Below are 13,937 nucleotides of genomic sequence, written 5' to 3' on the forward strand. Positions count from 1 at the left end.
CATGAGCTCTTCCATAATTCCATGTGCTGGAAATTTGTAGAGACACCCCAAAGTCTTTCACTTCTTCTTCTCCTTCAATTCCATCAACTAGTTTTGTCTTTTCTAGATCAAAAACAAACATCCAACTAAGCTCCATTGATCTAAATACATATTCCCACATTATAATCTGATTTAGATCAGGTTATAAAGTGAACAAAGAGTTGTACACAAGATCCTTTACACAACAAAAGGAATCCATGATTCAACTTGCGGTTTCGCGTCAATTAGATCGCCTACGAATTTTCGAGGAGTAGATCAAGCGGACAAGTTCTTTTCTACATAAAGGTATTTATATTTATGTTTATTATATCACAATAAAAATCAACTAGTTCTTAGGAATCTTGGGTTAGAGCAAAAAATTTGTTCTGCACGGTTTATTCTTCCGCAATGTGTAGCTATTTTGCTCTGGGTTTTACAACTAATCTAACACTATCTTAGGTCTAGCATGCATATCTTAGAACCCTATGAAACACAACATCTGTTTGAACTCTTATTGCTTTTGTTACCACCACTACTCTAGTAGTTCTGGATCGTTTATGAACCTTTGATATGGCATCTGAACCTTTGGAAAATATCGGTACTGAATCTGGACCTTGGATTTGTTATCTGGACTCTTTGGAGTAGGCTTGGGTTATTTCTAGACCCTACCACATGGGGATAAATCAATGGCAAATTATGGACCCATCCGTGGGCGTAGTACGCATGACTTCTGGACCCTGCCATATGAGGGTGAATCAATTAGCCCTATCGACGGGTATCTGAATTTGGAGGAACTAGTTCCAACACCGTAGACGGTCGGTGTAAGCAATAACACGTCTTCTGGACCAGGCTGATGATCTTGAAGTGGAGCTGCACTTTGGGCACCTTCAGAATTTGATTTCTGTTTTCATTCTGACATGGATATTGTTCTGATACTTAGACCCCAATTTGGCTTTAATTACTGTCTTGACATTATTAGTTCTATTTCACCCATTATTGTTCAGTATTTATTTTGTATCCTATGAGATATCACTATACAATTCTGACCCCTTTATTTATCATTTGAGCCATGGCATGCTTAGACCTACGCTTAGAATAGTATTTTATTATTTACTTAGCTTTTCAGTTGACTGCGGTTATTTGACATTTTCAGGTCTTGACCATCATGATGATAACGAGGAACGAGACGCGTAGCTTTTGAACCGGATTCGGCTTAGAGATTTAATTTATTTTATTTGGTACATTAGGAAGTGAGTACTTTGAATAAGATGCAAAACTTTATTATTTTATCATTGGTTTATAGGAGAGTTGAGGTTTGATTTAACTATGTTGGGTCCATATTATTCTGACATTGATACCTTAAAATTATAAAATGGCAAGTTTATTTCGGTTACTACTTTGTAGCCTTGTATGCATGTAGGATTTATCTTACAGGTGTGCGGCACTGCCACGTCCTACGCCCAGGGTGGGGTTTGGGGCGTGGCAACTCTCTTACTTTTTTTTTTTTTTTTTTTTGAGGAATGCTAGATTCACCGGCGCCCTTGCACAAAAGGAGGCAAAGGGTGTCCCTATTGGTCAGCTTCCATTAAAGACAGCTAAGGCCATAATTTTCTGTGTCATTTTTAATGAAAGTTGCCAATGGGGGCGCCCTTTGTTCCCTTTTTTGCAAGGGTGCTTGTGAATCTAGCATTCCTCCTTTTAATTTAATTTTCACGCACTAGTAGAATCGTGGGGTTCGGTGTGTGGGTTCCAAACTTTTTTTTTTGATGGGTAAGCTGGGGTTTCGCTGAGACCCCTACCGGGTGTGTGGGTTCAAATCAACTATAACTATTACAATATATTAAGACAGACATCCTCATGTTCTTAATTGTTAATACAAATGAATGATCAAATAGAAAGAGAGAAGTCTTGATTGATTTCATACGGTGGTGTCCACTTTGAATTGTCATCTTGCTTTCTCTCTTCAAGTGTTTCTACACGTGGAAATCCACTTGCCTTTCTCTGTGTATTTTTTTTAGTAAAAGCAGGTGGGCGGTTTCTTTTTCTCATTTCTTCTCTTTGACAAATTCTCTCCGTTTCTTTTTCTCATTTCTCCTCTTTGACAAAATCTCTCTGTTTCTTTTTCTCATTTCCTCTCTTTGACAAAATTTAGGTTTCTTCCTTTTACAAAATCCCTCTCGGCTTCTTTTTCTCATTATCTTTCTTAGACAAAATCTCTCTCTCTCTCTCTCTCTCTCTCCACGTGAAAATCCTCTCTCTCTCTCTCTCTCTCTCTCTCTCTCTCTCTCTCCACGTGAAACTCCTCTTGCCTTCCTCTTTCTCGCCAAGAATGGGTTACCTTCTCAAGTAGGAGCTGGTGGGCTGTTTCTTTTTCTCATTTTTTCTGATTTGCTCTCTATCTCTCACAGTTGAGGGGATGTTTTAGAAATTGTTTAGCTGGTTGGCTGTTTCTTTTTCTCATTCCTCCTGAAAGAAGCTGGGTTTGGTCTCTCTCTCTCTCTCTCTCTCTCTCTCTCTCTCTCTGTTGCAGGGATGTTTAAGAAATTGTTCAACAAGCCCCAGAAAATACCTTCAGCTCTATCTACTTTTGACAAACTACATGAGGTATTTTCCCTTTTTAATTTTGAGCTGTATTTGTCTTTCTAGGCCTCTGTTTTTGTTTTTATTTTTAATAAAATTTAGTAATGGAATGTTTTCAAGTTTCATCTATTTCGTTTGCTAGAATTCAGTCTTATCTCTTTAGTGTGGAAGGCTATTTTCTTCAAGAGGAATGATAGAATGAAGGGCGCCCTTGCAAAAATCAGCTCAAGGGCGCCCATATTGGTTGATTTATGCAAAGTCAACACGTTTTTCACTTTTTGAGGTGCATTTCCACTTTTGTAGGCGCATTTCATCTTTTTTAGGTGCATGCCCTTGGCGCTGAATTTTGCAAGGGCGCCCTTCACTCTATCATTGCTCATTTTTCATTTCTTTTTAAAAGAAATGACAGCAATTTGACTCATCTCCGTACTGTGGGAAGGCCACAGTGTCGATCCAATGGACGGTCAGGATCGATAATGACACTGATTTTGTTGCCGTGTGGCTTTATTGTAGGACCCACCAGAATAGATAGCTAGGATTGCCGTCCACATTGCCACGTGATAGTGCACATTAAGAAAAAAATTCAATTAAATGAGTGGTAGCGTACCTTCAAAGTCCTCTGATCCAATGGTATAATTGTTCCATTAGATAGCTTTTCGTGTCATGCCATCTACAAGGGTGGGCCCTCCAAGACAAAGTCTGAATCACGACAACATCATTGGAGGTGATATATTCGCTCCCTCTCTTCAGCCGGACACGCCTCTGGTGTATTTATAACTACTCTTTTTACAACTACAAGGGGATGGCCCGGGGAAGATAACAGGGCGAATATATCATAGGAGATGATATTCTCCCCTCTTAAATGAATAAAATCCCACCCTTTAACGGTTTCTGTGAGAATAGTTCATTGCTTGAGGATAAATTCACCCTTTTTAACGTTTTTCTTTGCCTTTAAAACTTAACAGGGGGGGATTTTCTCCGTGAGGGGGGGATGTCACTTCCCTGTATCATTTCCCTAACATCATTTCGGTGGTCTATATCATTTCCCTAACATCATTTCGGTGGTCTTACATGAGGTTTCTCATATGGAACAATTATCAATGTGGGACACAAAAATGACAAAATTGTCAACAGGAACCACGCTTTTCTGAAATTATCAACGAGGGACAAAAGAGGTCTTGTCAGTGAAAGCTGGACGAAAATGCCCTTTTCTTAAGCAACACGTTTTACTTTTCCACTTCCCCCCTTCTCTCTTCTTCCCTCTTTTTTTTTACTTTTCCATTTTCAACTTTATTTTTTTACCCTACCAGTCATCTTCCTCATCATTCAGCCACCATAGTCACTGGGAAGTCTCGGAAACTTGAAACGCGAGTTCATTCCCATCTATCTCTCTGTGCTAGGTTTAATCTTTCATTTGTTTTACGGTTTTGCATTTCTCATTTTCCCTTTCAATGGTGGATGAGAAAGATGAATCGTAGTCTAGAAAGCAAAAAAAAGGTGAAAATGAACGAGTGAAAAAAACAGGAAGTAAAAATGTGTTCATAAGGGACTTGATAAGCCCATTCAGAAATTGGTAACCCCATTTTGATACTAGATAACCCCAATCCCAGAGGCTTGAAAACCCCCTTCCAAAACTCCAGTACCCTCGGCCAATTTTCAGGGACTTGATAAGCTCATTTCAAAATTGGTAACCTCATTTTTTATACTAGATAACCCCAATCCCAGATACTTAAAACCCACTTTCAAAACTCCAGTACCATCGACAAATTTTCAGAGACTTGATATGCCCATTTGGAAATTGGTAACCCCATTTTTTATACTAGATAACCCCAATCCCAAAGACTTGAAAACCCCCTTCCAAAACTCCAGTACCCTCGGCCAATTTTCAGGGACTTGATAAGCCCATTCCAAAATTGGTAACCCATTTTCGATACTAGATAACCCCAATCCCAGAGACTTGAAAACCCCCTTCCAAAACTCCATTACCCTCGGCCAATTTTTTGGGACTTGATAAGCCCATTCGGAAATTAATAACCCCATTTTTTATACTAGATAATCCTAATCCCAGAGACTTGAAAACCCCCTTCCAAAACTTCAGTACCCTCGCCCAATTTTCAAGGACTTGATAAGCCCATTCGGAAATTGGTAACCCTACTTTTGAGAGTTGCCAACCCCGTTCCAGAGAATTGATACACCCCTTCTGCTACAAAACCCCATGCCTATGGCAACTCTTTTAATGGCATTACAATTCTGCTCATGATAGAAATAGCAAAAGAAATGGATGTTGTATTCATCAAATGTGCTTCATGTATTACATCCCAATTCGTGTATGCAAAAAAATTTAAGTACATCAAAAAATGTGTAGCCATCCATTCTTGTATTACATCAAATTTTTGTTATACTACCAATTGTCTTTCAAAAAGTGAGTGACGCCATCCATGCATTATCTCAAGAACACACCCTAAATTACAAACCACTTAAACTCTAAACAAGATAAATAAAAAACAGAGGAATGAAAAATAGTGCAAAACCCTAAAAGAAACAAAAACAAAAACAAAACCTAGATATAGAGAGATAGATGGTAAGAACTCAACTTTCAAGTTTTCAAGACTTGCCAGCAAAAATCGTGGCTGACTGAGGAGGAAGATGACTAGTAGGGTAAAAATCAAAAAGGTGAAAATGGAAAAGTAAAAGAAGAGGGAAGAAGGAAAAAAACAAGGTGAGAATGTGTTGTAAATGCCAAAGGGCATTTTCGTCCAGCTTATACTGACAAGACCTCTCTTGTCCCTCGTTGATAATTTCATAAAAGCATGGGTCCTGTTGACAATTACGTAATTTTTGTGTCCCCCATTGGTAATTGTTCCGTTTCTCATATGCTTGTCCCTGCTTCTCCCTTTAAGAGGTTATCCCATCAATCAAAGAACTTAAAACAAGAAAAATGTGATGTTAGCTCTAAATTGTTGTATACCCATAGTTACAAAATTTTGAGTAATTTAAAAGTTATTGAAAAAATTCCAATTTTTCACGTCATGTTTTAAAATTTAAAAATCCTGAATAATTCAAAAGTTTTTTTTTTTAATTAAATGAAAATTTAAGTATTAAACCCAATTTTTCCAACTCAAACCATGCATATGAGTTTCTCATGTAGTATTTGTAAATTGCTTGAGAAATTCAAAACTAAGATTGATCTCACATCCTATTCTAAAGTATATGCACATAACTTCCTTCCATGCTTTCTATAATGTCTTATTTTGGAAAACAAGTTTTAATATATATATATATATATAGGGGGCGCGGTATCTGAGCTCAAGGTCAGATAGAATTTCTGAGGTAGATTTTTTAAATAGGGCATCTCCCATGTTGTTTAACTCATCCAACCCATTCATTCCATAGAACCTGGCATAGATAGGTTGTTCCTAAGAAACCATCTCCATAGGATCATCCTAACCGTTCGATCTTTAGAGGCACAAAATGGACCATTTTGTAGACGTCTATTTTAAACCTCCACAAATCAACTCTTACCATGATCCTATGGAGATGATTTCTTAGGGACACCCAATCTATGTTAGGTCCTATAGAATCAATATCTAACATAACCCAAACAACATAGGCACCTACCCTATTTAAAAACTCTATGTCAGAAAATCTATCTGAGCTTGAGCTCAAAAACCATATATATATATATATATATATATGGGGGTAATGTATCCGAGGGCAACCTTAGATAGCTTATCTGAGCTAGCTATTCTATGTAGGCCATCATCCATGTTGTTTGACTCATCCAACGCACTCATTCAATAGGACCTAACATAGATAGGGTGTTCCTAAGAATTCATCTCCATAGGATCATTCTAACCATTCGATCTATACAAGCACAAAATGTACTCGTTTTATAGCCATCCGTTTTAAACCTCCACAAATCAAGGGTTAGCATAATCCTATAGAGATTATTTCTTAGCAAGACTTTATCTATGTTAGGTCCTATAGAATCAATATCTAATATAACCCAAACAACAGCCGCAAAGGTGCCCCATTAGATCCACTTCACCCAACTGTGCTTGAAACAACATTGAAAACTGCAACATTAAAGGAATGATGTATTGCGGTTGAGTGATTCAGATCCAATGGGGTATCCAGCGACTGGGATTCTGCAACGGCTCTGATCAATTTTGCATTCTTCGTATTGTAGATATAAGTGTTGTAAATAAGGAAAAAATTATATATATATTTTTTCAAATATTTCCCACACTCTTCCCAAATGTCTCCCGAAATATTAAAATATTAGCATGCTCGAATTATTCCTGAATCCAAACTTTTTAGCTATGATATAACCAATAGACTATCGAATTCCCATAAAAAAAAAATTCTCTAAGTTGTGATTACTCTTTTATGGCCCTAAGACATTGGAAATGTTGGAGAAGAAAGAACATGTTCTTCAGAAGAAAGTTGCTGTAGAAATTCAAAGAGCCAAGGACTTCACAAGATCGAAACATAAAAGAGGTATGCTCTTTTTTGGTTCTTTGCAGATGAATTTTAATATAGATATCCTCACAACTATGAAATTTCTTTTGCCTCAGTGTGTATGTTTTGTAAAGCATCTGAAATAAGACATAGAACCATATTAACTTATACATCACAGTAAAATAGTGTTGCAAAATGGTGAAACAAAACCTTAATGGATATAGTCAGGTCAAAGCTCAATCATTCAAACGTAAGTTCCATGTTTGGGGGAGAAGAAGCCCCATCCACTGCATTATATATTCTAAATAGTCCCAACAAAGCCTATATCTACTCCATTTGAAATGTGGACTTGAATGAAATCTAACTTAAATAACTTACATATTCAGGGCTCGATGCTCATGTATGGGTACCTAGTTAAACTAGAGTAAACAAAGTGATAAAATGATCAAATGTTTTTCATTGGTTATCTTGAAAGTCTTAAGGGTTATAGTTATGTGATCTATCATTCAATTGGACCAGTGGGAGTCATTAAAAGTAGATATATCCATTTTCCTGAAGAATATGTAAATACAGGAATCATAACAAACTAGTTAAACTATTAGAAATAGTAAAAGAAAAGGAATCTACTAGTAAAAATAAGCAAATACATTTATTTTTACCATCTCCTTACACATTGTATAAGATACAATGAAAAAGACGTCCTCCTTCTGTACTTAGAGATCACTACACATTCTTAGACGAAAGTTTTTCTTTTAAACCATTGACTTTTAAAGAGGTAATGGAATCTCCTGACTCAAATAAATGGAAAGAAGGCATACATGAGGATATAAATTCCATGGTTAAAATGGATTGTTATCCATGTGGGCATATATGAATTGATTGTATTCGTTTTTTATCCTCCAACGTATAACAACTGATAGAAATCAATTTGTCTGCTATATGAATATGAATGCCGATTCCCAGATGACCAAACAAATATTGGCCCTTTCTGCCTATTTTCGACCATTAATTGCAAAAACTGGAAGGATGGATCCAGCAATATTCTGGCTGGTCCAGGGATGATCTTGCCTTTTCTCCATTATCAATATCCCACCTTGGGGAAGAATAAAACCTTCATGCATTCTTCAATTTAATTCTCTTCAAAATATTAACTTTTCTTTTTTTTCTTTTCTTTTAGTTTTTAGTTTTTGTTTATTTAATTTTCATAAGTTGAGAGAAAACTACATCATTATGATTACGATTACGCATTAGCAAACTAGTTTTCTGGTTCACATGATGTTCACTTAATTTTAATTACAATTTCCCAAACACTAAAGTATGTGGACCACGTAACTAAGGCCTTATTTACTAGAAGTTATGTAAAGCAAGAATAACTATGGGAGGAGCTGTAACCAAATGTGGAAATATGTTATTTATGACCTAAGTGTATGAAAGTCATGTTCTGGTTCCATCCAACACCCCATATCAGTATACTTCATCTTAAATTAAGAAACATATTCATGGTATCATAAAGAATGATTCTCATCACATTCAGTTAGTTGTATTTTTTGTTATAAATCCACAATTTAGAAAACAATGATTTACTTCCTGGCAGCTGCAATTCAATGTCTGAAGAGAAAAAAACTATATGAAGCACAAATAGAGCAGATTGGGAACTTCCAATTGCGAGTTCATAATCAGGTGTCAACTGTTTTAATGAAAGTGTCTTAATTGTAAATTCCATTTAGGCCCTGTTCGTTTGAGATTATGATAACCGATGGTGATCCCTGGAACCGATTATTGGACTGACAATTTATGTAATTTGAGTTCAATAATCACTCTGGAGGCCACTATCGGTTGTAATAATCTCAAACGAACAGGGCCTTAAAATTATTGGATAATTAACCCCATGCATTTGTGCAGATTGTTATGCTGGAGGGGGTAAAGGCTACAACTGAGACTGTAGACGCTCTGAGGACAGCAGCATCAGCCATGAAAACCATCAACCTGTCTATGTAAGCTGCTGCAAACTTAATTCGTGTCTGGATTTTTATTTTTGAATTTTTATAGATATACCCAAATAATCTTTCCACTACAAACATGTTTCATCTTCAGTTTCTATCCCCACAATTTAGCTGGATTTTATATTTGATTTCCAGCATATGCACCTACAATCTTTTGACTGTTGCACGTTCATTCTTAGATACTGTTAATATTGACAACGATTTAAATGTCTTAAAATGTCACGTTACATGTAATCTCTACTAATAAATCTGTGAGCATTTCTATCGTAGTCATTCATAAAAACTGGGAATGATGGATCTCGTGATTTATCTCATTCGTTGGCCTAATAATCTTGACACTGTACATCATCCAAGACAGCAAATCTAAAGCAGTGTTGCTATTTAATTATCTTTTCTTATGTGCAACTGCTGTTATGTAAATACATTGTTTTTTCAAAAATATTTTTGGTGTCATGCTTTGTCGTTTGATCCACAAAGCAATGTTTGGAAAAATAAACATAGCCTCAATGAGAACAGAAACTACTTACGATTTGGTTTCTAACTACACTGGATTTTATTATTCAGCATAAATTTCATTGATTACCCAGGTCAAGTAAAGAGTGTAGGGTTTAATCAAGTACTTCGAGCAATCAATGGAGTTTCTCTATGGATTTTATTATGTCTATATACACTCTTTATTTGGCCAGAGTCTCGGCCTATTGAGTTAGCTAGGATTATTTCAGGCACTCAATTTAATTTTCCACCTATATGTTAAAACCATTGGGAACAGAATCAATATCTAGCTTCCTTTCAAATCCAACAGCCTAACCCATGCTCTTAATCAAACAATGCCTTCAATCCTAAAATTAAGCAGCAAAGTTTTGTCATAGAAGGTTCTACTGAACATAAACATTACACCAAGCAGTAAGAAATTGTGCCAACCTATATGTGCAGAAAGTATACTTAGTTGGTAATTTGTAGTTTTATTTCTCTTCTTTGTGGTCTTTGCTTTCAAGACCTTCCTCTATGTTTTTGTATCCATTTCATTGTTGGGGATCACAAGCAGCAACATATGACAACTTTGGAAATCAAATTATCCCATAATCAATAGTTTCATAGATTAGCAAAGCCTGTAGCCCTAGCACTACTATTCTTACCACCCAAGAACTCTGTACTCTCAGGCAGTTCAAACTACAATTCAACTCTGTACTCTCAAACATGAATTTATACCAAACATAAGGTTTTTAGTATTTCAGGAGTGTCTATTCTAGAATATGGGCCTTTTCTATTGGGTTGAAGCATATCCATTCATCTTACTTTGCATTAACTGTAGTCGCAGTTTAATAGTCTCAGTTTAGTATCAAACAAAATACCTTTGGGAAATAAAAGAATGTTTTTAATGGTGATCTTTCAGTAATGTTGATGATATTGATAAGACCATGGAAGAAATGAACGAGCACAATGAAAGTATGAAGCATATGCAGGAGGTACTTGCAGGTCCTATAGGAGCTACAGCTGACATTGATGAGGTTTGTTGTCTTGTCTTTTTAATATTATTTTAGGATGAGCAGATAGAAAATTGTGATTTTTCTTAACCCGGAAAAAGAGACCCCCAGGAAGACTGAAGAATAGATAGATTTAGAGAAAATAAGAGAACTAGCCACCTTGCCTCAAACAAAACACGGAAAAAACCCATTACTAGACAAGGACTAACAGGTTGAAAATTGTATTTGTGTTAACTAGAAATGGCGGATTTTGTCCAAGACCTAAATCTTGTTGCCCTGAAATCTGACCTGGGGTTGAATGGGGTCAGCTGGATAACTTTCATACCTTGGAAACAGACTCTATTTTTAGGAAGGATATAGTACTTGCTATTGGTTGGGGGGTGCCTGTCACGTGTCCGTTTCCGATTGGATGCCGCACATCTACTTCTAATAGATTGGATACCCGAAGAAATCCCAAAGGATACTAGAAAAAACACAAAGGTTCCGTTTCTTTCGACGTAAAATGGTTCTAAATCTAATTTTACATCCACTTTTCCACTTAAAAATGGGCCTTTATAAAGCTTGTTTTATGCCCTTTTTACTAGCAGAGCTATTTTATTGCAGAGAACCAGCAAAAGCGTCCCTGCTTAAATTTTTTTAGATGCCTACAGCGCCACTTTAGAGCTTCCTCACGGTTTATTTTTTTATCCTTAGTCACGACCGAATTAAATCTTTTTCAAAAAGTCAATCGTTCATGCAAGAGTTAATTAACCAATTTATTTCTAACCCAAACAAAAGACATGGAATCTCAAGGTGTCAAAAACTCACAATAGATATCAAACTAAGCAGGGTGACTTGTTTTGGGTGAGCTTCAAGTAATAGGCCTGATCTTCGAATCTTCATAAAATCACCTAGTCTTTATTAATTTGGAGAGTTTGATTCATTATTTGATAAAATGGTTTTGATCCAAACCCGAGTTTTCGATAAGCAAAACGAGAGTGTTTGCTAAAGTTGGAGATGGAACAGGATGAGCTAGAAGCCGAGCTTGAAGAACTTGAAGAGGAAGAATTAGGAGGACAGCTACTGCAGCCACCCAACAGAGAACCAGCACTGCCACCGCCTATTGCAAGCCACCCAAGGAGAGAAAAACCTCAAGCCACCAGCGATGCCGATGAACTGGCTGAACTTCAATCTGAGATGGCACTATAACTGAATCTTTTGAAACTGCAGCATTTGCTACAAAAGGATGGAAGATGTGGTGTTTGGACCTCTCTATAAATATTACTTTTTTACGTATTGTAAATGATCTCCAGTAACAGAAACCAGAAATTCCATGACCATGTAATATAAAATTGCTACAAATTTGAACTTCTAGAGAAGCATAATACTTTTACATCAATGTATTGATATCACCAGTGACCATCCATGTCTTAGCTACTATGGTTTGCTACTTGTTTGTGTGTGTATGAGAGAGAGAGAGAGAGAGAGAGAGAGAGAGAGAGACCCTGTTTGGATTGCAGGAATTTTCTGGAAAAGTTTGGAATGGGAAACATTTTAAAAAGTTTCTTGTTTTCCATTGTTTGATTGCATCTGAAAAAATTATTTTGATTTAGTGGGGTGCAAGTTTTATTTAGAAGAATAAATTTACGATGATATCCCTCTAAATAACCCATAACCTTTCATTTTTTTGTCGGAATTATTTTTCTTACAATTTGTTGCTGTCCAAATCCGATTGAGTGTTCGAGTGGGTCCTTCCTCCAAGCGCTCTGTGGCTCAATAGGTCTGCAAGATAATCCTGGAACAGGGACATGTGCTTAAAGATAAATGGTTAACGCCAACCGGAGTTTGGGAACACAGGGGGACCCTTCGACACTCAAGTTAGATTTGAGGTAACAGATGGAACTAAGCTCAAATCAAAGACTTAGGCATACCATGGTTACACTTACTCTCCTTTTCTTCCTCCTCCCCGTTGGTTGGGTGAGGGTTCATTTTTATAGGTGAAGCTCCCTTGTATTGATAGGGTGCCGTGTGTTCACGAAGAGGGCTGTAATTGGAGCCTTTGCCTGCATCGTCGATCTGCTCAGCTTTTGCAGTGTGGCTCTGACCATGGACGGGCCATTCCAGAGATTGCCATGAATGGCACTGTGTTGCGTCTTCCCCAGGTCTATCGGTAGCTCTTGATTGGCCAGTTAGGTGGCGCATGGCCTTTGGCAGTGTCGTGATAGAGAAGATTAATGTGCCGGCGTGAGGGAATCGTTACGCTGGGAGGTGACGTGTCCCGCTACATGGCCTCAAGGCTTCTTGTGGGATCAAGAATCACGTGGCATCATGTGACTAGTGCTCTGATTTCGACCCTAACATACAGCCCCCTACTTTTTTGGCCGGCCGAAAAAGTAACTGAGTTGGACTTTGGGTTGGATCTACTGGTCCGCCTAGGTCTTCTTGATGAGAGAGTGGGGCCTCTAAGATATTTATTGCAGCATCAAGCAGTTGTATCATGATGGTTGGAAATCTGCTTCGTTTCTCGAACTGCAGCACCGGTACATAGGAACTGTACTCATTATTCACCTTCTTTTGAAGCGTCACACCTTGTTGTTTTACATTTGTGCAGTTTCGAGAGAGATTTGTGTGATGCACGGAGGCAACCATCGAGGTCGTGCCTAATGGTTAGCGTGCACGACGAGCTTACTGAGAGCCTTTCAAATTTTATAAAAGGAAGTGAATGCTACTTTCTTCCATTCATGGTGATACTTGTATCGTCCGAATGTTTTGCTCCATCCATGTTTGTGGGGAGTTCAGAAGGTAGCTGCAACTTGGATCTAGGAGGTGTTAGAGTTGGTACCCTGAAACCCAGTATATTTCGTATGTTAATCAATAAAAGTTTATTTTTATGACAATTAATGGGTAACTAAAAGTTAAATATGTGTGACATGCTACTTGTTTAATTACACGTATTTGTCATTAGGTAGCAAAGTAAGAAACACATGCTCATGGATTCACAGATCCTAGGGAACAAGGAGATATGGGATTCCAGTTCTTTGCAGACCTTAATAGTTCCTAATTGGGGTTAAGGTTGGACACCTTCTCCTGTATACCACTAGCATCTATCTTGGCAACACACACGTGATGTGGAGTGACTTATCTCAATCACTCGGGTAGTGGACCCTACGCAAGATAGAATGGGTACGACAATGAGATTGTGTACTGAACATGATCACAATAGAATAGCTTGTGGACAAGAGACAGTAGACCTATTCTACCTAACAGGGCCTTTTATATGTCATTTGACCTGAGGGGTCATATTGGTCTGTTAGCGAGTCTCTCATTCTTGGTCTATCTAACAGTGATTCTCTTTGAGTCACTAGAAGGTAGTACTGGAGTATTGGACAAACCTTCGAGGTCAATAGTGATA

The 13,937-nt window shown here is 37.4% G+C and overlaps 1 protein-coding gene and 1 long non-coding RNA gene across 3 annotated transcripts; one reads left to right on the plus strand and one right to left on the minus strand.

Annotated features, from left to right (window-relative positions):
- The first annotated feature begins 2,072 nt into the window (after window positions 1-2,072).
- LOC143856311 (vacuolar protein sorting-associated protein 32 homolog 1-like) lies at window positions 2,073-11,951 on the plus strand. Of its 2 annotated transcripts, XM_077366494.1 has the most exons (7): window positions 2,073-2,374; window positions 2,549-2,622; window positions 6,999-7,098; window positions 8,654-8,739; window positions 8,962-9,053; window positions 10,456-10,570; window positions 11,552-11,951. In XM_077366494.1, the coding sequence occupies exons 2-7, from the start codon at window positions 2,551-2,553 to the stop codon at window positions 11,732-11,734; spliced, it is 648 nt and encodes a 215-aa protein (XP_077222609.1). In that variant the 5' UTR covers window positions 2,073-2,374; window positions 2,549-2,550; the 3' UTR covers window positions 11,735-11,951. The 2 variants fall into 2 exon arrangements, with proteins under 2 accessions (XP_077222609.1, XP_077222608.1); XM_077366493.1 differs by having other exon boundaries at window positions 2,073-2,622.
- LOC143856312 (uncharacterized) lies at window positions 6,946-13,086 on the minus strand. Its single transcript, XR_013238159.1, has 2 exons — window positions 12,235-13,086; window positions 6,946-7,196 (listed from the first exon to the last, which is right to left on the minus strand). It is a non-coding gene; the product is annotated as an uncharacterized LOC143856312 (long non-coding RNA).
- Between the last annotated feature and the right edge of the window lie 851 nt (window positions 13,087-13,937).

Source organism: Tasmannia lanceolata, unplaced genomic scaffold (genome assembly GCF_043159265.1).
Source record: "Tasmannia lanceolata isolate RefF3 unplaced genomic scaffold, GAP_Taslan_0.1 ptg000023l, whole genome shotgun sequence".
Lineage (NCBI taxonomy): Eukaryota > Viridiplantae > Streptophyta > Magnoliopsida > Canellales > Winteraceae > Tasmannia > Tasmannia lanceolata.